The following is a 22,990-nucleotide window of genomic DNA, read 5'->3' on the forward strand; positions in this document are numbered from 1 at the left end:
AGTCAGTGATGGCCAGGCCGGCTTGAATTACAACCCCCGACCGTTATTAGTGAACCAGCTCCAGAGTGAACGTTACAACACAGTCACTCCGTGTACAGGCTGCGGTTAGTGGGATGGTACGTCTTCAGCGCAGTTTAGACATTTTTTCATATTTAAAATATATCTATATATATATAGATGTCTATGCACTTGCAAGTCAGACGTATAATAAGATCAAAAATTACCTGATTAGCTCGAAAAATCCCTCTTACTTTCTTCCCATCCTTACAGGGCTGAGGAGCATGACACTGTGTCCAAGAATTTAAATCCCCGGGTCGGATCCATGATTGTACTGTCTCTGATATTAAATGCACACCCACTAGAAGAGGCGGTGGCGGAGAAGAATCAAGTCACCTTTTCCAAGAGGGATTCCCCGGGTACATGTCGCTGAATTCGGCGTTAAACTTTGCACAGTCGAGACAGCCTAACTTCAAATGACTATAAAATTAAACAGTTGTTGTAACCATTTGCGAGGAAAATGTGCCCTTTACACTAAAGCGGTGGAGATGTGGTTCATTCTCCAAAAAAAAACGTCCCCACGATGATCAGGGACAATGGTACGAACCACTCCATTGTTGGAGCGACAGCGTCCCGTGCTCCTGCCCCGATGAACCGTTCAGTCCTCAGAGCTGCGGGAGCCAAAGAAATAAATGATGGACATTCGATACGTTGTGCATCACCTTTGAATATGCTAATAATTGAAGTCAAACCACATTATCATGAATCTCCATAAAATGTTGCAAATTAGTGAGATGTTACACTCATTTAAGGTGGGCGCATTTACAAAATACTTGTTTCGGCATTCCAACAGTGAAGAACTACCTGGATATTGGATTTGTAAAACGTGAAAATGATTTAAAACATGTTTGAGAGGCAATTACTAATTAATTTTCTGTCGTTCGATTAAATAGTTGCAAGAGTGTTTTTACATTCTCTAATTACATGATTTTTATACAATCTTTGCAATGTCAATATGATAAACGTGTTGTGTTTTATTCTGATATCCTTGGGAGGTGGCCGTGGAACAAGCGCTTTTCTCTTTTTCTCCTTTTTAGCTAAACGGAAGTACCGCCCACAGCTTCCGGTGAAATCACAACATCCAAGATGGCTGCCGCTATGTCGTCCCTCGTTTCGTACGGTAGCGATTCCGATTCAGAAAATGACTCAGAGTCTACTACCATTGCCGATAATGTGGCTGAAATTGACCCGGACGCCACGGCCCACCTCAAACCGCTACAGTCGGGACAAAAAATGTCTATGGCTGTGGCTGTTCTCAATTCTGCGCCTGAAGTCGCCGTCAAGGTATGCTAACCAAGCTAGCTAGCCGACGTTTGCTACAACACAAGGATGACTGTACCGCGATTAACATACCCATCCACCGATAACAGTTACGTTTAAGAGTTATCTACATCCATGTTCGTTGCGTTGCGGAGACACGCAGTGGATTAATCCACTTTTTGTAAGCATCAGCTCGTTTTCAGTTGCAGGTGTACAAACAACGTAGCCGGTGGAAGGAGTGAAGAGCGGGAAGGCTGGATGATTATTTATCTTACATTAGTTCAGATAGATACATGGCTTCATTCAGAACTAGTTAACTTACTGTTTTGACACTGTCCTAGTGACAATGTCAAATCGGCCATAATATGTCGTTGACAAATACTATATGACTAACTAACTATGAAAAAGCTGCTTTTGTCCCTTATCATAATGTGCAGTAAGCGTTCGATAACCTGCCTCTTTGTGTCGATTTTAGTGGTAGTGTCTGCCTGTTTGACATTTTGGCACAGATGGTCCGTTAAAAAAAATATATTATTTTTCAATGTTATTTTACTATCAAATCCTGTGCTGCTTTTACATGTACAGTGCATTTGGTTTTTCATTTCGGTTTTGTGTCACCTGTCAATCTGTCCATCTGAGTGATAGCTTAATAAATAACGTGTAATGAAAATGTACATTTTAGGAGTCAGTTGAAACTGGCGTACATCTGGACCCGGCGTTGAAAGAGGTTGCATATAACCCCACATATGAAACCATGTTTGCACCAGAGGTAAGCTTGTATTTCAGTGTCTGTAGTTATGTTTATATGAATATACCAGTTTGACTTGTTTTTGATGTAATGATCAAACAGTTGAATAAAGTGATAATTAATAAAATTTTGATTTGCTTTCTGACCCACAGTTTGGTCCAGCAAACCCATTTAGGACCCAACAGATGGCTGCTCCAAGGAATATGTTATCGGGTTATGCAGAACCTGCACATGTCAATGACTTCATGTTTGAGCAACAAAGGAGGACTTTCTCAACATATGGTATGTTCTTCTACAACCTCTGACCCGCTTTAAATGTGTATGTGTTTTTCTTCCAACTCTGTGATCTCTGTTTTTAGGTTATGCTTTAGATCCATCTGTCGAAACACACCAAGCTGCTCCTACTGCCTACATTGGTGCGGTGGAAGAGGCCGAGAAAAATAAAGGTAGTTTTTAAAAATTTATCTCTGATGTATTTTTCGCATCAGGCTGTATTTACCAGACTATTAATATTTTATGTCTTATGCCATATGAAGTGTGGTGAGTAAAAGTGGAAAGAAACTGTTCTATGATTCTCCCAACAGGTCTAACTGTGTTTGAGAGTGGACATAAGAAACCAGAGAAAAGGAAAAAGGTCAAAGGTGGAGATGCAGGGGAGATTGATAACTTCCTCGGACCATGGGCAAAATATCTAGATGAGAAACAAGTGGCCAAACCAACAGAGGTAAAGGCTTTGTGAATTATATAGTCCAAAGTAGCATGAAAACCCATTGTTAGTATTTATATAAGTGAGTCTTTTTTTTTATTTGGTGATTTTTATTATCCAGGAGGAGCAGAAAGAGCTAAATGATATCATAGCCAAAAGACAGAAGAGGGGAAGGAATGAAGAGGAGGCTCCTGCAGAAGAGAAGACCATTCTCCATGGTACAGTGGCCCATAAAAATGTTGTTTTGTTTGTTGTGCAACACAGAGACATGATGAGATATTTATTCAGGTGTGTAGGTCCAATTACTTTTAAGTCCAGATATTATTTCAGTCAGTCGTAGTACTGACACCCTTTGTTCTCCTCAAGATGATCTTTGGATTTCTATACACAAGTAAAAAGACACAGATATTATGGTCATTAAAAACCTGGAAAACTGTCAAGGCCTTACACAACAGTACAGTCGACAGTTCATATTTCATAGCTATTGTAGGAGTGTCAAACTCTTTAACCCATGTTTTTTAGGGTTTTAACATGATGTTTATTTTTTTTCCCTTCTTCAGTTAAAGACATGTATGATTACCAGGGCAGGTCCTACCTCCATATCCCTCAGGATGTGGGCGTCAACTTGCGATCTGGGGAAGCACCAGACAAGTGTTACCTGCCCAAAAAACAGATTCATGTTTGGTCCGGACACACCAAGGTCAGAGAAAGAGACATTTCTTTGACTGCATTCCTGTGTGTGTGTGTGTGTGTGTCTGTGTGTGTGTGTGTGTGTGTGTGTGTGTGTGTGTGTGTGTAATGTTGAGATAGTAGGTGGAAGAGGTACATCTCCGTCTGTGTTGAATATGTTTATTTCCCCTCAGAACTGCTTCAGTAGTACCAGTTGACTGTGTTCACATCCCATCTGGACATGTCTGACACATGACAGTTCCATGTTGATTAGCAGTCATAATTTGAGTAATAGTTGAAAAATGTAACTACGTTGTTGAATGTTAAACTGAGACCTTGATTTCTCATCTGTCTTTGCATCATCTAGGGCGTCAGTGCCATCCGTCTGTTCCCTACTTCTGGTCATCTACTGCTCTCCAGCTCCATGGACTGTAAGATTAAGGTAAAATACACGACATAGTGCCATTAGAAACATCGCAGAAGCTAATAGACGTTCATTAAACCATGCTATGCTACAGCATGTTTTATGGTAGTGTATCTGTTTATTGTTGTATTTTCATTTAGTTCCTGTACCAGCATTCATGGGTTTGCTGCACATTTTAACATAACTCTCTACACAGCTATGGGAAGTCTATGGCGAGAGGAGGTGTATACGGACATTTATTGGTAAGTGATTAGAACTATTGAAATGTAGTGAAATATGTTGAAGGTGTGAAATGTCTTTCAGGGGGAGCACCTCAGTGACAGACTTTGCTCAGCCTCAGTTGTTTATGTTTGTTCTTGTGGTTTTTCTGTAGCGATAGCGTCTGCCTGCTAGGGTTAGGCTAATGCATGCAGGTCACTCGTATACTCTTCCCGCAGAGAACACTGTCAGAATAGAGATTGTTTGCAGCTGCGGTTCTGCCTGTCAGCACCTTCACAGAATATGCATTATTCAGCAGCCCAGAGGCTTAGAAGAACGATGGGCTAGAGAGGGGAGAAGATGCTGAGAGGAGGACCGGGTTTACTAAAAGAGAGAGAGCAGTTAAACAGTGAATCAACTGGAAGTGACGACTGGCTGAGAGTTGAATGACTAGAAGCAGCAGATTGTAAGAGGAGTGTTCAGGCCCTGTTGGGGAGGGATGTTAACTTTTTCTTACATTGTTGCTGCTTTTCCACCTCCTTTATCTTGTTCTTTCATTCATTTAGTTGGTCAAAGGACTATTCATCTCTGTCATATTTCTATTCATTTCTTTGTTCATTCTTCAGATTGTTTATTAGACCAGAAGATCTACATTCATTCATTCATATTTGCAGTGTGGGATGGCGTTTATATTTGATTACACAAACACTTACCATCAAGGCATTCTGCAGTGGCAGGGTTGCCTCTGAGAGCGTGCTGGGTTTGAGTAGGCGGGCAGCCGCTTAGCCTCCAGTGGGCTCTGTTATCTCCGTGGAAACAGTGTAGAACTGATAAAAGATCGTTTTAACAAGGGAGGTGTCTGCTTGCACTGAGCCCACAGGGACCTCGCATCACCTCCACTTGTGTGAGCAACAAGCCAAAGGGTTGCAAAGACTGGTATTAGAAAGTGGAAAGGAAAAGGTTTCTTCCTCCTTCTTACTCTCTGAGCCCATTGATACATTCATCTTTCCATGTTTCCCTGAGCCCACTTTGTTTCTCTCCCTTTACTTCCTCGTATTAGCCAGGTTTTGCATTCTGTTAGTGAATGGCATATCAAAGGAAGACTGCTGAGAGAGGGGAGCAGCTGAAGTGACTTGCTGGAGTGGCCACCACCCCACCGTGGCTTCACATAGTGAAAGCACAACATGCGCACGCTCTGGTGTACGTTTGGTTTCAGTGTGGATGTTTGTTTCTCCCTCTTAGGCCACAGCAAAGCAGTGCGTGACATCTGCTTCAACAATACTGGCACCCAGTTCCTTAGTGCTGCCTACGATCGCTATCTGAAACTCTGGACTCTGAGACCGGTACGCTGCACCTGCCTCTTCTTGACCCTTTATGCTTCTGTTGTGAATACTGAGTAATACTTCTGATGTCTATCCTGCCACATCCTCATTGAGTGTCCGTGCTTCTGTATATATGCACACACACACACATACACACACACACACACACACATTCAGTCATACTACTCTGTGTTTACTGGAGCCATAAAATTCCTATGATGCAACATGGCCCCTTTTCATCCCCTCCTTCCAGCCCCTTCATCTTAATTACCTCCCTCTGTCTTGGAGCCCCAAACCAGCAGAGGGCAGAAATGAGTTGATTCCCCCACTTCTTGCTAACAAGATCTCCTCTAAAGCCACAACATCCCAATTTGTATGAAAGAAATAATTTACCAGGAACTGTCTTATACTATTTTTTTACAATTACTTGAAATCATTTCTCGTCAGTTGCTGGATCTGTGCTAGTTTCTGTTTTATAGACCTTGTTATCTGGCCCAGGTGCCAGTCAAAATCATTTACTTTTTAATCTTATACGCTGCAGTCATTTTAATTTTCTGTTTGGGAGCATCACGCTTGTGGTGATTTACCTCTTCTGAAAGAATACATGAAGACACTAGCTAAGCTATTACTGTCTACGGTTGGCAGAGCCCACAATGTTAACAAGACAGTGTTCCATACTGCTCAAAACAGCCCAGGTAGACTAATCAGGGTTTGTTTGCTTCCCCCCACAGGCAAATGTATCTCGCGCTTCACCAACAGGAAAGTACCATACTGCGTCAAGTTCAACCCAGATGAGGATAAACAGAACCTCTTTGTGGCCGGCATGTCAGATAAGAAGATTGTTCAGGTAAAGTTTCCATTTTGCTGCATTGCGACTGGTTCCCCGTCCCCTCATGGGTATTTCACAGGTGACCGAGCAGATGCACACACAAGTTTATGTATATACCCTTGTGCTCACAGCAGCATGAAATGCATTCCTTTCTCATCCTCCAGCACCAGTGTGTGTAGTCATGCGTGCGCTCCAAGTGGTTCCTTGCCTGACAGGACTAGAACAAGTCATTAATCACAGGCAGCATTAGTGGAAGACAGGCACAGTGAGCAGAACAGTCTGGGATAAAAGTGGAACATCTATAAGTACAACAACAATAACAACCTACTATTTGGTCAAATAGTAACATTTCTGTGGCAGGAGAGAACAACTGATATGTCAGATGAACATACTTTGACATTTCACATCGGTCATTTGGTCCATTTCACATGTGTATGTTGTCTGTTCCCCCAGTGGGACATCAGGACGGGCGAGGTGGTTCAGGAGTACGACCGTCACCTGGGAGCTGTAAACACCATCACGTTTGTTGACGAGAACCGTCGGTTTGTCAGCACGTCAGACGATAAGAGTCTTCGAGTTTGGGAGTGGTAAGTACAGATTGCTTAAAGCTGCCTGGAATGCTATGTGGAGATTATTTGTTGAGAGTTTAGTGTCTCCATGAGAAACACATAATCCTGCATTTCTGAATGCTCAGTAATGTGGTTCATCGGGCAGCTGCTCCGAGTAAATCAACAGAATGTGAATCAGGGAAGAAGTATTCACATTCACCCAAGCAGCTTCTCATAATTGACTGTTGCAGACTGATGACAACTACAATTTGAGAGTCACAGACAACCTGGCAGGTGATTTCACATGCAAATGCTTGTTGCTGCATGATCCTGTCAGATGTTTAATAGCAGTGTGTTGGCTTCATGGTGACATGAATGTTTTTTATGTTGCAGATTGTCTGCGTATAGATGAAATGATACTACATTCTGAGCTTTATTGTCTATTAGCAATGGTACAAGAACAGGTATTTGTTGCTGCTTTGATGCAAACATTGTGATCAGTTTTGTCTATGGTACCATAACACCAGTGACACTCGACCTTTTATTTATCCTGCTCATTTTTATCATGAATTGGGCCCATGTGTCCAGAAGGATGTGAGGTTCTGGATGAATCTGTGATGTGTTAAGTAAATAAGTAACTTTTATTTATCGAGCACTTTTCACAGACAGTGTGTCACAAAGTGCTTTACAGTGCCTGTTAAAATACAATTTAAAATAGTTAAAATGTAATAAATACATAAAGTGCGGTCAGTTGGTAGCGGCCCGAGTCAGTTTGGGTTTTAAATACCTGCTTAAACAGAGAACTAACGTGTTAGAACTAAAAAAGCAGCACGAGTGCAGAAAAGTGATACAGAGTTGAGACCGAAATTGTCACTGGAATTAGAGAATGTCTCTGTTTTGCTGCAGAGCAGTTATCTTCTTCAAATGTCAGTAAGACAAACAATGAGTGAGAGGAAACTAGCTCACTAGGTACGCAGTGACATTTTCTCTCTGTCACATAAAAAAACGATAAACATCCTTAAGTTGGTCGCTGCAGAAACGACTTTTGATTTTACTTAATTTCACAGGACCTGACTTCACGCAGTTTTAATACACAAGCAAAAAAGGTGCAGGAGATTGTTTTAAAGCCTGGAAAAGTGCCTTAGATGGGGATCATGTGCTCATAGTCAGCTTTGACTATTGTCTTAGATGACAAATGTATAACCAGCTAATAAGATGTGCACTTTTGGAAGAGAGGCCGATAAACTAATGTCCACACTTAATGACCACACCTTTTTTTCTTAAATCATATTAAAGACAGACGGGGAGAGAGGGTGTGGGGATTTTTTGTTAACTCACTTCATTTCATGTCCCAGTTGCATTACAACATTACAAAATCACAACGGAATGACATGGGGGGGGGGGGTCCCTTGGGCCCTGGGCTTTACAGTGGGAGAAAACGAGTGTGTGGTATGTCGGGCTTTGCTGTGCCCCAGTCTCCCTCCCATGTGAAAACTGATACACAGCAGCATTAGGTGAAATTTACCACATCCATCTCATGGTGAAAGAACACAGACAGATGGTGACTGTTGCATGCAGTTTAAATCACATTCTGTCCTTTTTTTCACGCTGTTTTACACAATCTGCAGATGTTTTTCTTTTACTGGGATTGTGAATGTACTTGGTGATGACTGCAATCAGTCTATCTCAAAGTGCAAAGACGGGGGAATTGACTCTCTGCGGTTGCACGAACAGCAATCTAATTGTGGGCTTAAAGGAACCTGTGGGATAATGATAGAGAATGATGTTTAATGGAGCTTTGTTCGAATCACAAGGATGAAGAGTGGACTGATTTGAAATTTGTACCAACAAGTATTTTCAGCATGTTTTGCTTACATTATCGTAAACGATTCACCTTTTTCCTGACCGTTTTCTCTCCACCAAACCACATGCAAATTTAATCTGCTGCCAAACGTAATCATGTCCTTTTTGCAATAAAATCCACAAGCAAGATTCATCTCTTTTTTTCTCTGTTTGAGAAGATTTAGAAATGCCAAACTTTATCTTTACCCACCTCTACAAAATGAAATGTGCAGAATTGCTGTGTCTGTCATTGTTCTGAGGCTTGATCGATGTAAACCACAGCAAGCAAACATTTATTATTTTTATTATTCACAGTGTCAATCCCTGGAGTACAGATTGTCTTCTTCCATCAACCCACAAATTCTCTCCAGACAACAAAACATTCATACCGTCTATTTCTGGAGCAGATCAGAAGAGAAAGGGCTTTGTTTCGCTTTTCTTTTTTTTCCAAGACTGTTCTTTGTGTCTGTGTGTGATGGTTTGCATTTATCATCTGAACTCCTCTGTAGTGCAGTTTTGGTCTTGTGTAGAACACTGTGCAGCTGTTTTTCATCGCAGACACTCGGCTGAAGGGGTTATAACATGATGAGTTCAAGGCTGTAGCTCTTTTGCACTTACTGGACACAACCGGTGCAGTAGGACACATTCGTCACTAACAGTCGCTTCGTTTGCAAACAGTCCCACTGGAGACACAACAGAGGAAACTGGCAAGACGTCTCCCTGTCACACACACAAACACATCGCTGGGGATTTGAATGATCTGTGGAAAACGACAGCTCACAAATACCCCCTCCCAACGGGGAAGACGCAGAATAAATGGGTGAAAGAGAGAAGAAGGAATTGATAAATAACTGATGCGGTACAGCATCAAAGGCTCCTTTTTAGATTGTCATTTGCATTTTCTTTACGCTCAGACAAGCTGCTTTTCAGCTTCATCAAATAACTTTCTTCTTCCGGTATTTTCCTGAAGGAGGTTATTCTGCTAAGGTGATTTTCTGATTGTTGTGTTTGTCTCATCTTCAAGGAGTACTCACGGGCTTTGTGTGTTCCTCAGGGACATCCCCGTGGACTTCAAGTACATTGCTGAGCCCAGTATGCACTCCATGCCAGCTGTGACACTCTCTCCCAACGGTGAGTTAAAAAATAACAGTTCAGTGTTAATTGTTTCTCAGATGAGTTAATAGCTCAGAAGCAATTTAGATCAGCATTTCAGGATTTTAGCGCAGTAAATTTGGATACCAGTTCTAAAAGCTGTGAAAAATCAGAGGACAGTGTTGTGAGAAAAGGTCAGTTTCACCTCCACGAGCCCTCACGGACTCATCCCGTGACATTCTGTCCCTCTTCAAAACACATTGACATTGGCTTCCAAAGCTTTTCATGGGTCTGGTTTCTTGACGTTGACACTGTGCGTAGCACACAGACAGATGTTGCTCATTATACCGCCTCACTGCTCACAGGTCCAAAGCAGTTCAAATATTTGGGAAAAGTGCGCCTGCAGTTTGTGAACGCAGTAAATGAATAACCCGCTCACTGAGAGAGGAGACATGTAGCTACATTTCAACCCACTGCTGCACACTCCAGATGGTCAACTGACCCCTGACAATGTCCTTCAACTCGTCAGTTCAGAATGTCCTGAGCAGATGCTCCGACCATCATATGACGGTCGTGTCAGCGTGAAAGCTTGAATGGAGTCAGACCAACAAGTTAATATGATAAAACACACCTCAATTTAACTACTCCTCCCTTGGCTCATGCTGCAAAACAGCTTTTATGAATATTAGCTTGCATTTGCACAATCCTGCTAACACACAGGTTACAGTTACTGTGACACTAAAAATGATTTATCGGCTTATAACGCAACAGAATTTGGCTTTCAACGGTGTGTTTTCTCTTTAGAATAGTGAATGTGATCTTCTTGACAGAACCTCCTGTCTTCTCTTATACCAACCTTCCCCCTCACACACACACACACACACACACACACACACACACACACACACACACTGTTTTGCTGTCTCCTCATTTGCCGCCTTCACAAAAGAAACAAAGGCTGAGTGTGTTTCTGAAGTTGTTTTCATTCACTGCACTTATTGCAAGTAGTGTCTGTAGTAAGTAAAGTAGTGGATTTGTTTTTTGCAGGACACACACACACTAGATCTCTTAACTCTGCTGCATTAATAATTTCCAACATGTTCCTTTGAAGATGTGCAGCGAGGCGCTGCCTCTTATCACAGTGTGGGGACTTTACAACCAGGACCATTATCAGGACTGACACGCTCTGAACAGAGTTGGAGTTGGCAGTCACTGATGACAAATCTCACTTTCACACCTACATTGTTGCTGTTGTTTTTAATTAAATGATGGCAGGAAGACTAATAACACATCATTGTGTTGCTAATAGTTACTTACTGGTCCTCTGGTTTGAACGTCATTGAATTATTATTATTATTATTATTATGAGTTTATTTACAGTTTACATTATTATGTGTTTCATTTGTATGCTGTACATGCTCTGAATATATTGACCTGTTGCACTTTCCTTCATCTGAGATGCTCTTTACCGTCATGCTGCTTGTGTCCGACCCTAGGTAAGTGGCTTGCGTGTCAGTCGATGGACAATCAGATTCTGATCTTCGGGGCCCAAAACCGCTTCAGACTGAACAAGAAGAAGGTCTTCAAGGGCCACATGGTTGCCGGCTACGCCTGCCAAGTGGACTTCTCCCCTGACATGAGGTATGCCGTTAATTCAAAGTTCAGTTATTGTGAAAGCGTCAGTTGTGCCCGCAGTCAGTGGATGATACACATCCCTGTCTGTTGGCCTCCAGTTAATGCAGCGCTATGGAAACAGACTGATTTATGCTTCTGTGTTCAACCAACGGTGTAGCGTACAGTGTAGCCAGAGGTGCACCTCACCAGAAATGTATAACCAGTAACCATTCTGTATTATTTTATTCTATTTTCTGTGAAGTAGTCATGTCATTACGGTACTCCAAAGTATGCCAGCATGAATGTATCACCATGGAGGTGAAAGGGTTAAACAGGACAGTCCAGCACCCAAATTATAGTTCAAGCTAACCCGACTCATGCTCGCTGCCCCACCCACATATGTGAGCAGGTGTCTTCATTAACTGACTGTGTCCATGGCAACACTGACTGGTGCAGACGGGATGCGAGCAATGTGCTCATCTGTCCTCTCTCTCTCGTTGCTCTTTCCCCTCGTACCAGCTACGTGGTATCAGGAGACGCCGATGGAAAGCTGAACATTTGGGACTGGAAGACCACCAAGCTGTACCACAGGATCAAGGCTCACGACAAGGTGTGCATCAGCGCCCTGTGGCACCCACACGAAACCTCCAAGGTCATCACCTGTGGCTGGGACGGACAGATCAAACTGTGGGATTAGAACCGTCCCCAGTGTGCATGTCTGGGCTCACAGAGAGAACACATCCGGTTCACTAGACAGACACTTTGTCCCGTGAACTTTGTGAAAGTTTTGCCACAGGGCTGGTATCCAGTCGTACTGTAGCAGTGTATTTTTGTAATGAAAGCTCAGAATATGTCACACCTGTTTAAAGATAAAACCCATAGTTCTTTCTACTGCAAACTCTTTTATTTTTTTTGTTTTCTTTGATGTTTTAATTTGACCTCTGTATTTTGTATTTGCAATCCATGGAAAAATCATAGTCCCTTGGTGGTAATAAATTTGTCAGTTTTACTAGTTGGGAAACGTCTTTCTTCCATTCATTTCTCTTCGTACATGAATCAGTTGATAACAATCCTGAAAATAATTTGTTTAATGTGTTTAACAGCATCAAGAAACCACATAAGACTGGTTGTAACCTCAAGTAGAACAACTTGGAAGCTGAACTGTTTTTTTCTTTTACAACACGATAAACTGACAAAAAAACTTCATGCTGTCCTGTGCAAGCTCCCCGACACTGTACAAGTGGGTATTTTGACCACATTCTCCTTTTTATGGTACAAATGCACACCAGGTGATGCATTTGTCTAATGTTGGAGGGTGTGGCCTAATGAGATCAACACCCTATATCAGGGTGTGTATAATTATAGGCAACTTCTTTTCCTCAAAATGGGCCAGAAAAGAGATCTCGCAGACAAGTCAAAAATTGTCTTCCAGAAGGGACCGCAGAACATTTGATATCAAACCTTTTGTTACAAATATGACCAGGCGCCATTCTCCTCCAGTGATGTCATGTTTCACAACTGAAACCTACCTGAAGTGTCCAGAGGTGTAAGGTGTTCAGTGCTCAGGGACTTGGCCAAAGTAAAGAGGGGGTGAAACCTGACGACCACTGAACAAGACAGAAGATGAAATGTCGAGATTGGACCAAGAAATCTCTGAAGACTTTTCAAAGGTTTGATGGACCTGATGGATGGGCATAGAGCTCCACTCTGACTCAGACGCCAGCGAGGTGGAGGTAGGTTTGTTTATTATTCTCACTTTAACAAGTAAAAAAAGTGAGAGGGGAATATTTGTTTTTCACTGAGTTGCATAATAATTCTGCAAATTAATTGTTACCTAATAATTGTTGCACACAGATATTCTCCCAAGAAATGCAAAACTTCACTTTTACTTCCTTAACTATTCAGGTTTGATGTTTATTTACATTTCTGTTGTTCAGTAATAAAATGAATCCTCAAAAATACAACTAGCCTAATAATAGTGCATGCAGTGTACTGGTTAAAATATATCCAAGAAAGATGACATCACATGAGCTCCTTCATACGATTGTGTGGTAAATCAAAGGCTCAGCAGTGGCCTGTTTGTCCAGATGGTTCCATAGCACGTCCCGTCTCTGACACTGCAGTTCCTTTTTAATGCCACACATCACAGATCTTGTGGCGGCGGTCTGTGTCTATGGAGGCTATTGTTGTCACTCTGGCTTTCCAGGGTGTGGGCCAGCCTTAAATAGGACCATGATGGCTGACCTGCAGCCAACAACGCAGCCGCTACGAGGTAGAACACAGAGGGCCCCCTGGAGGCTGCAGGCTGAGGTCATCAGAGGCCAGCGAAACATTCACTCTGCTCAGCCAGATAACAAGCTGAGGAGCAGACGTGCTTCGGCAGGCATTTCTGATCCAGCAAAACTCCATGTTCTTTCCACATTTCTTAGTCCGTTTTTGGCCACAGTCAGTCTCCCATCTGTCAAGGCCTCCACTGTGTGTTCACCCAGCCTAGTGTGTAAGCACTGCTGGCGTTGAGGACGTTCTTGTGCAAGAAGATGCGTGGTTTGTCTGGGTCGGTGTACACATGGAAGAGGCGAAAGTTGGCGTTTTCCAGCTCTTTCAGCAAGCTGAACCAATAGCGCACCACGGACGGGTCGTCCCCGCCCACTTCAAAACCCGGCCAGTGCAGGTGAACCTCCATGAGCAGCTGACCCACTGAGTCCAGAACTCCCTCAAGAACCACATTCTCCAGAATCTTCCATTCAGCACTCTCCATGTCCGCCTTCTGTACGTCCACCTAGAGCAGGCAAAAAACAATTTTAGATCTATCAGTTCAATAACTGATCAGTTAAATAGCTGGAGTCAGTGAAGTGGGACAGATGCTGCAGGAACAGTGCCGGTATTGGATGAAGGGACTGACTAACTGATGAGGCATAGAAGGTTGGAGAAGAATGAAGCTCCTCGGGTCCTATTCATGTAGGATATTCATGCATGTCCCAGGTTTAATTCACATTCACAGCCAGCTACTGTAGATTTGCCAAATATCTTTTCATTTCAGCTGAACCATGTTTAAGAACCATCATCTACATATTGACACAGAATGTATTTTAAGTCTATTTATTCAGATTCATCAATGTTATACTGTTTTATTTATTGTTGTTTTTTTTCTGACAACCTCCCTCCTAAAATGTGCTTAACTTTTTAACCCTGACTACGGTTGTTGTAATGTGATAACTTTGACTCCTTTTGTTTTTGTCCAACAATTTGTCAGAAGTTGGTGGATTTGCGGTTTGTGACCAGATACTTTTTTTTTTACACATTTTTTAAGATGGTGACTAAATGGTGCTAGGATAGTTGTGAGTTTTCTTTAAATGCATTTTCTGTTGTGAAGAACATTGAATGGCCTTTGCAGAAATGTGTTAGAAACATAAACTTAGGTTGCGTTGCCATTAGTTTTGTGTTCAGTTTAAAGCACCTTCCAGCCTGTGAGCCAAACCTGTCTGTCGATGTCCAGATATCAGACGTGATTACAGGCGCCCAGGTGTGAAAGCATTCCAGTGATATATCATTAAATTAAAATGGACCCTATGGTGTCTCCTATGGCGAACACAGACGGTAAAGATGGTTGGCTGGCTGTTCTCCTAGTTGTCCTTCTCAGGGCCATGTTTTCTTAATAATTCTGGATGGACCTGCTGACGCTGGTGTTTAAATGTACATTGACTAACATCGTCTGTGGTCCGACATGCATTCGATGAGATGTTTGCTGCAGAGATTTGTCCTGGTTGCGTCTGACATCTCAGCTGCTCACACGGGCTCCGGGAATGAGTCATATCTGTTTTTAACAAACATCCGCACAAATGCATATTTTGACCTTCTTGAAACGACTCTTCATTCCAGCTTTTCCTGTCACAGAGGCCGGCGATAACATTTGAGAGGAAACTGCTGCTATTGCTGCTTGGTCCGCTGGCACACAAGGTACTCGCATAAAAACCTCAGTGTGTGTGTGTGTGTGTGTGTCCTTTTAAAGATGAGGAACTGTCATTTTTGAAATGGTGTAATATACAAACCCACCCACATGCGCTCACATTTATGTTTTGTCACACTCCGCCGACATCTCTATTTTTTTCAAATCCTGAGCCAGTGTGCCTCCATTTTGGCTCCAGGGAGGAAACTCAAAACATGAATCTACCCAAAGGAAAGTGCATCCTTTTGCTCCGGAATCGTTAAATAGCTTTGATTAAACCGTTCAAATAAAAAAGCAATTAGGTTTGAGTCATTTGTCTGGAACGAATAATTGATTGAAATCCCTGCAAGCAACAAATTAGTAGCTGTAATATCCCACAATAATGAACCACTGGGCTAAACAAACATAATGACAGATTGCTATTTCAGCAGGTTTCCAGAGTTTAGTGGAAGAACACAAATTTGTTTGGAGATTTGAACCATGTGAAAGAGGGAAAAATGCAGAGCAAATGTCGTTTCAAGCAGCGTGACTGCGAAGAAAACTAGATTAAACCCATGAAAAGTTCATTGATCAGTGTAGTGTGTTGAATATTTACACCATCACATCACAAATAGTCTGGAACGTAGGCCTCTGAGACTGGACCAGTGAGAAAGGACGCTTTGTCTCCTGAAGTTGTAGTAAATGTTTGCTAGTTTTAAATATATTTCCTGAATATTCATATATCCTTAAATGAATAATGAAATAACAGGAGTGGCTGACATTTAAAGGATATTAATGATGTAATTATAATTTCAGCTTTCAGCAAAAGTCATGCCAGACACTATTTATAATTTCTCTTCCTGTATTTTCCGATGTCTTTGGTCTCTTTCAGAAAAAATGAAAACTTGATTCCCTCATTAAGCGTCTTTGACCTTGAATTATCCTCCATGTTTTTTTACAGGCTTTTTCACTGGACACGTGACGATCTTTATTAGTATGCATGATCAATATGGTATGCAGAGCCTTATCTGATCAGGTGGAACAGAGTTCGTCGGGGGGGAGGATGGTAGAATCAGCATGATGATGTTTAGAGAAACAGCACAGGGAAATTTAACCATCTGGAACTTTGTGTTTCATTTCGGAGCAGAATGTGTTTGCTGTTGTGTGCTCATACAAACGCAATGACTGTCTCTTACCTGTCTGTGTCCAAAGTCATTGAGGATAGTGGCCAGTTTTTTGGTGTTGGTATACTGTCGCTGGCCGACAATGGCGGGGTTTGGATCTCTCCAGTCAACAGAGAGTCGATGGAGCCACATTTCATCTTGCTGCAGGTGAAGCTGCCTCAGACCGGGATCAAAACAGTGGACCTCACACCCTGACCTGGCGAGGAGACGCTCCAGGAAGCGGTCATCAACACCTAAACTGGTGCCCACAGGAGATAATAGAGTAGTGGGTAAGATTATGTTGCTGGCTGAAGCAGGGTTAGTGGGGGTTTGATGGCTGCATGGGTCTGACTTTCCCCCGAACACATTGCAGAAGCGTGTCACAATTGGGTCTTTATCTTCAAGAAGTGAGAATGAAGCGATGATGCAATGTTTGCTTCAAAGACCTCGAAGATGCAGCGCCAGTGAAACGATGTAGGCAGCAGCAGGCGGCAGTACGCTGCAAGGCACTGAGTTTTATTTATGGATTTATCAGTCAGCTCAACACTTCCGTTCATGAAATGATTGTTTCGTGATAGTTGTGTGCTCTGGGATCAAACGTGGCCTCAGTAGTCCAGTAGGCCTAAGTATACTTGCAGGTAGGGGGCGTGGCCTGAATACACCCGCACTCAGTTTGCTATGTGCATGTGATGGAGGAGCAGTAGAGATATTCTCAAGTGTACCTTAATAGAATCTGGCTGTTTTAGTCAAGATTATGCTAAAATATATTACTATACAAATAGTATTTAAAATTCCTTAAAGGGCCAACCTTCAGTTTTGGAAATTCCAGGTTTATTCCCATAAATTTCTGTTAATTCCCATGGAAATGTTCTCAGAATTTTTCAACCCTAGTCCAAGGTATGCGAACTGCCTCCTCTGAGGCTGTTTTAACATTTGAATGTGTGATCATGTTGTGTTTTTTTTCTTTTTTCTTTTGCCCTTGATATCCTTGGCGTTGTTTTTTTATCCAGACACTGAGTCTGTAATAAAGTTTATTAACCAAGACTGGTTGATCAGCTTGAGGAAATTACATGAAATACTGAACATTTAACATGAACATTGTCATTGTCATTGTCCGATTGGACCTGAAAGGTGCAATTTGTTTCCCAACTTGACAACCAAAGCACTTTGCTGAATTTGCCTGAGAGAATTTGAATAAAAACAAACACTTTGTTGCTAGAAAGATGTCTCTGTACTTGGCGCTGCTGCTGCGTTTTGAAGGACGATGAGGAAATGAGGGTAAACACACATTTCTCTGTATTTCTCTTTCCTCCCTTGCTTTTCTCCCTACCCCTCTGCAATTTTTTGCTTTTCCTCCCTTCTCCATCTCTGTCCCCATGGTCCCCTGTGTCTTGTTTGTGCGGTGACTTCTCAGTAATTGCGGCGCAGGGAGTATGTTTCACAGTACTCATCTTTTACAGATGAAGCTGTCTCTGACTGCATCCTGCTTGCGGTAAAGTGAAAGATGTGTATATCAAAGGAATTGAGATACGACTGTCTGTTTTTAATACACTAGATATTTCATTGAGGTTTTTCCAGTCACTTGTGGGGTGTCGTGAATCCCCGCAGTGACACTTTAGATGACAGCAGTGGGGGATTACTCATGGAGCGCTGTGGACTGGGGAGGAGAGGGAATGTCACAGTGTATCATAGCTCTTCTGAGCGACAACACTAGTAAGGGAGGTTCTCTAGAACTGTAATGTTCCTTCCCCTGGGGAGGGAGCAAGGAGGACGATCCTGAATTCAAGCTGTGTGAAAGTGTGGAGGAGGGGACATCGAGTATGGAGGTTGTAGGGGATCTCTGAGGTCTGTGTCATGGCAACGAGATCTGAATGTGTGTGTTATGGTCACAAACACACAGTTGGTTGTAAAATCTGATAAACCTTTTGTATCCTCCCATCCTAGCCTTTAACGTTAACAACTTGCCTGGGTGTTCTCCGAGTGCAAGGCCACTTAACAAACACTGGGTGGGCTGAAAAGCCATTGGATCTCCTGTTTATACAGTTTGAGATGCTTTCCTAAAAGTATTCTGGCCTCACTTTGCTCCTGAAGGTTTTTTGCTTTGTTTAGCATTCCTTTGAGAAATGGTGGTGTAGTGTTTAGCACTGTTGCCTCACAGCAAGAAGGTCCTTGATTTGAGTCCTGGCTGGCTCGACGGTGTCTCCCTGTGTCTGTGTGGGTTCTCTGCAGGTATTCTGACCTCCTCACACCTCCAAAAGCATGCCATAGATGCATGTCTATGCTCCATTGTCTCCATTGAGTGTGAATCATTGTCTGTTTGAACATGTTAGCTCTGCAATGGAGTGGCCCAGAGATACCCTCCCATTCACCGCTGGGATCAGCTCCTGTGTAAAACCACAACCATTGACAGGGGTAAGCTGAAGCTAACGAATGAACGAAATTCCATCAGTGTGCTATGAACTCAGTATCTACATTGTGTTTATTGGTGGCCCACTGTCCACATGGGAATTCAGGAAAATATCCTCTTTCCCCACTGATGAAGGTGACGATAAACTTAATGGCGTAAATTGGAACCAGCTTTAGAAGAGAAACGTTTAAACAAGTGTGGCAAAAGGTGGATAAATGGTCTCTCATGTATAAAAACTCCACCCACCCCTGTCCACGCACGCACTGTGGTAGAGCAACCAATCAGAGAGCAGCTGCTCATCCTGCCCGAGCACAGCTGTCCACAGCTGCATGCAGATGAGGCACAGACCATGAACACATACAAGTGCTGTACTGAGCTCATCAATGTGCACACATGCATGTGTCACAGCAACGGGAGGGAGGGGGTACAGGAGGGAAAGGGGGCGGGGGGCGGGTTTGAAAGTCGTTAGTTCTGCACATCAGAACTCTCATGAGAAAATACCTGGCACCAATCCAAGAGTTAGACCTAAAAGTGTATGCGTGGGAGTGTATCGTGAAGGTCACCCAGGGGACACAGAGAAGGGAGACGATCACTGGGAAGAAAACAGAAGTTGCTGATTGACTTGAGTTGGACTTAATTGTGACTCTGAGCTCTGAGGGCTTTTTCTTTGCTGCTCACAAAGTTTCTGATATTCATTTACGTTGTTTTTTTAAGTCGACTCTGTTATTGCATCCAACCTGAGGGGCTACACCAGACGCTTTGTTGTATAATCTCACTCTATGCTGACAATAGTCATCTTCTTTCTCTTCTAAAGTAGCGCTGCTGCTTTCACAGTGACTGTGAGACGCACGTTAATACTCAAATGTTTAAATGCATGAACTTTCCAGAGCTCCTCATAATAACATTCCTTTTATTCTTGGCAAGTTGGAATGAGAGCCTTCCACTCAATAAACCAGAAGACGTTTTCCTCCAGTGTCTCCATCTGACCTCTGACTGCTTCTTAACAGGGAGTCAGGAGGCCAGAAACAGCAGTGACCCTCTCTTTTTTTTCCATGTCTCCCTTGATGCCAGCCCACCTGTGCCTTCTCTCAACAGTTCTTTTAATAAGCTCCCTCTTCTCAGGCCTCTGCAGCACGTCGGCACAGCTGGGTCACAGCTGGGCACGAATGGCCTGTGCTGGACAAAACGCCTGCAGAGAGTGATTGACTTAATGATCTTAAGGAGGTCAGATATCATGATGTTCTAGTTCATTTGGTTTCCAGACATGTTATCTCAACTCAAATGACAGTGTTAGTCAACAAATTAAAAAGAATGCACACTCACTTTTATCATGTAGAGAACAGATGTTATTCTTCAACACAACAATAGAACAGTGAAGAAAAATCCTAACTGTCTTGAATGAGAACAGACGGGATTGTGAAAAGATATATCGCTTCTTGTCACTGACCCAGATGCTCTGTGCAGTATTCACATCTTTCTTCAACACAACAATAGAACAGTGAAGAAAAATCCTAACTGTCTTGAATGAGAACAGACGGGATTGTGAAAAGATATATCGCTTTCTTGTCACTGACCCAGATGCTCTGTGCAGTATTCACATCTGCAGATAGTAATTAATTTTGTGAGCAAATCTCATTAGTCATTCAGATGATGCCTGTATATCGCAGCTAGTCTCAAAGCCAGCATACAATTAGCCAGTTCATTCAGATGACTGAGAGGGGTGAGCTTTTATGTTAGTTTTTTTTTTTTTTTTAATATGAAATAAAAAGTGAAAATAAAAAATAATAAAAATAACATAAAAATGAAAATAACAGTAGCGAGGATTCTGGATAGAGAGACTGAGTGCCTATACTCACCCAAAAGGCATAGACCCTGCAGTGATTGCTTTGCATTCTGTGGGTCAGACTGAATCTGGGGTCTAGGCACACAGCCCAGGAGCCCTTTGTTCCCCCCTGGATACTTTCATCACCAGAACGTGACGTACATGACACCTGAACACATAAAAAACCCCATCAACATTTACTGACATTTGTCTCCATTGTTAAGCACAACAACACTGTCTGTATAGAGCAAGACATTTCTTACATATTGACAGTGATAACTCTCACTCTGTTCCTGCTCTCTCTCTCTCCTCTCTCTCTCTCAATCTCTCGTCTGTCTCTCTGTGTACATCATATAATTGCAAAGGTTAAGACCATGAAAGGTCTTGTGAAACAAGGACCATGAACAAGGACTACAGGTCACATTGTTAAACTCACTTCTGGAGACTTTTATGTCTGTTTTGAGGGGGGTGTGTGTGTGTGTGTGCATCAATGCATCAGTTACACAGCTTCAGTCTGACAAGATAATAAACTGAGAGCCTGGAAGCATTTGAAGTCAAACCAGGCTGACAACGTCTGAAGTCTCTGAGCTGTCATAAATCATATAAATCATGGCACACTACACCTAAATGTGAGCCTGGTGTGATGAGTGACTTTGGCAGAGTGACTGTATATCAGCCTTAACTACCACATCATTAGCAGGAGGCAAATTTTCCCCCCAAATGTCACCTGACATGGTCAGAGCTGCTGGTTTAGTGCATGCACAGTTCTCCAAAAGACAAATCTTGTGGTTTCCACCTCGGCGAGTACAGTACAGTAGATGAAAGATGGTGAACGCAGCGCCACGCGGCCATTGTTCAAAATGACATTTAAAATGAATAATTATCAAATGAAAGCCAGGGTGATCGGTAAAAAGCCAGAGTCAGTCTTGATAACTGATGCCATAATATGCCCACTAACCCCCCAACACTGACGTGTGCATCTGAGCTGTAGCCGTCAAATGAGACAAAGAAGAGAAACAGTGGCAAATATATTCACAGATCACAGATTCATTTCCAGGGTTAATAACTCCTAACTATCACGTACACATAATAAATAACAATGTCAGAGCTGCTGCCCGACAGACAGCTGAGTCAAGTGTCACTATTTGGCAGGAAATAAGTCACTTGTACATGAGTGATGCACAATAATGCACTGAAACGAGACGTGAACATGCTCCATTCTGCCTGTCACTGTTAATGTGTTCCAGCTGAAACACCTGCATCAGCTCAGAGAGAGCAATGAAACCAGCGCTTCATCTGTGACTGGAAAACTGTTAGTATGGACACAAAGCTTTGAAAATCAGCCACTAGCTGTTGTCCCATCATGTTTTTAAATGCGCTTTTGTAGAAACTATCCCAGGAAATCTGTGGTAAACACACTGGCTGCTATCGACTGGAGAACAGTGTCGCAGGCCGTCTCCAGGCACCGTGTCAGTCAGCTTTAACAACTGTGGACACTGGGATGCCCCCACCAGCTCCCTCCACCCTCGGCTGTCACATTCTATGACGGACAGCTCCCTTCACAAGCGTCCACACACACAGGTCTCGCCGCTCTGTCTTTGTCCTTGTCGCTTGCTGCCACTCGTTCAAAATGCACACAAAGTGGCCGTAAATATGTTTCCTCTGCATTGTAACGTTTGAGATTGATTTTCTCTCTTCATGTGTTTGTGTTTTGAAGGGATGTTTTTAGATGTTTTTTTTACTCACTTGTGGTGTTCTTATATAGCTGAGGAACCTCCTCGCGCTTCATCCTCCAGGGAGCGACTGTCGCGTGGCCCGAGGGCTGGAGGTCAACGTGCCACCCGAGGAGTCTGCGGACACACAGACTCCATCAGCAATACTGACACAAATCAACCACAACAGAGAACATTCCGGTATTATAACAGATGAATGAAGGTCCACGGATGGAAGTAGGTCACAGTGTACTTTGCTTTTTCTCACCTGCACAGTCTGAGTGGGAGTGGCTGTGTGTTTACAGATGAATCTGTAGTTACAAAGTCTGACTGTGCTTCCCAGAGGACAACTGAAAGCTTCTACTGCAGCTCAGTGATCTGACATCTCTGACAGAGCGCTGTGTTTCAGCCATTTCTGCAAATATGGGACTGAAAATGACGCACAAACAGGAGACAGGGAGGCAGAGCTCAGAGCTCAGATCGGTTTCTCAGGGTCATGCAATGTGGCCAAGTCTTCGTAAGCAGCCCTCGATTAATTAAACCTGGGGAATTCACCTGAGCGCCAGAAACTCATCAATGTTTTATGGGTACTGCAATTAAATTTTCACATTTCCCGACAGTTACGCATGAAGACCGGTTGGATTAGCTGATG

At 42.8% G+C, this 22,990-nt stretch overlaps 2 protein-coding genes across 2 annotated transcripts; one reads left to right on the forward strand and one right to left on the reverse strand.

The window, feature by feature from the left end:
* The first annotated feature begins 1,143 nt into the window (after window positions 1-1,143).
* On the forward strand, window positions 1,144-12,006 carry CDC40 (cell division cycle 40). The gene is made up of 15 exons (XM_078622083.1): window positions 1,144-1,341; window positions 2,000-2,086; window positions 2,218-2,347; window positions 2,425-2,511; window positions 2,650-2,789; window positions 2,893-2,989; window positions 3,332-3,471; window positions 3,808-3,882; window positions 4,061-4,106; window positions 5,305-5,401; window positions 6,111-6,231; window positions 6,667-6,800; window positions 9,658-9,734; window positions 11,192-11,336; window positions 11,829-12,006. Exons 1-15 carry the CDS (start codon window positions 1,144-1,146, stop codon window positions 12,004-12,006), a joined length of 1,752 nt encoding a protein of 583 aa, XP_078478209.1.
* Window positions 12,007-13,770: 1,764 nt separating this feature from the next.
* Window positions 13,771-22,476, reverse strand: METTL24 (methyltransferase like 24; the record flags this gene model as incomplete). The annotated part of the gene is made up of 4 exons (XM_078622082.1): window positions 13,771-14,088; window positions 16,431-16,651; window positions 20,657-20,795; window positions 22,401-22,476. Coding segments are annotated over 4 exons (754 nt in total), but the record flags the coding sequence as incomplete, so codon positions are not given.
* Between the last annotated feature and the right edge of the window lie 514 nt (window positions 22,477-22,990).

This window comes from Lampetra planeri, unplaced genomic scaffold (assembly GCF_965212315.1).
Source record: "Lampetra planeri unplaced genomic scaffold, kcLamPlan1.2.h2 scaffold_1296, whole genome shotgun sequence".
Taxonomy (NCBI): domain Eukaryota; kingdom Metazoa; phylum Chordata; class Hyperoartia; order Petromyzontiformes; family Petromyzontidae; genus Lampetra; species Lampetra planeri.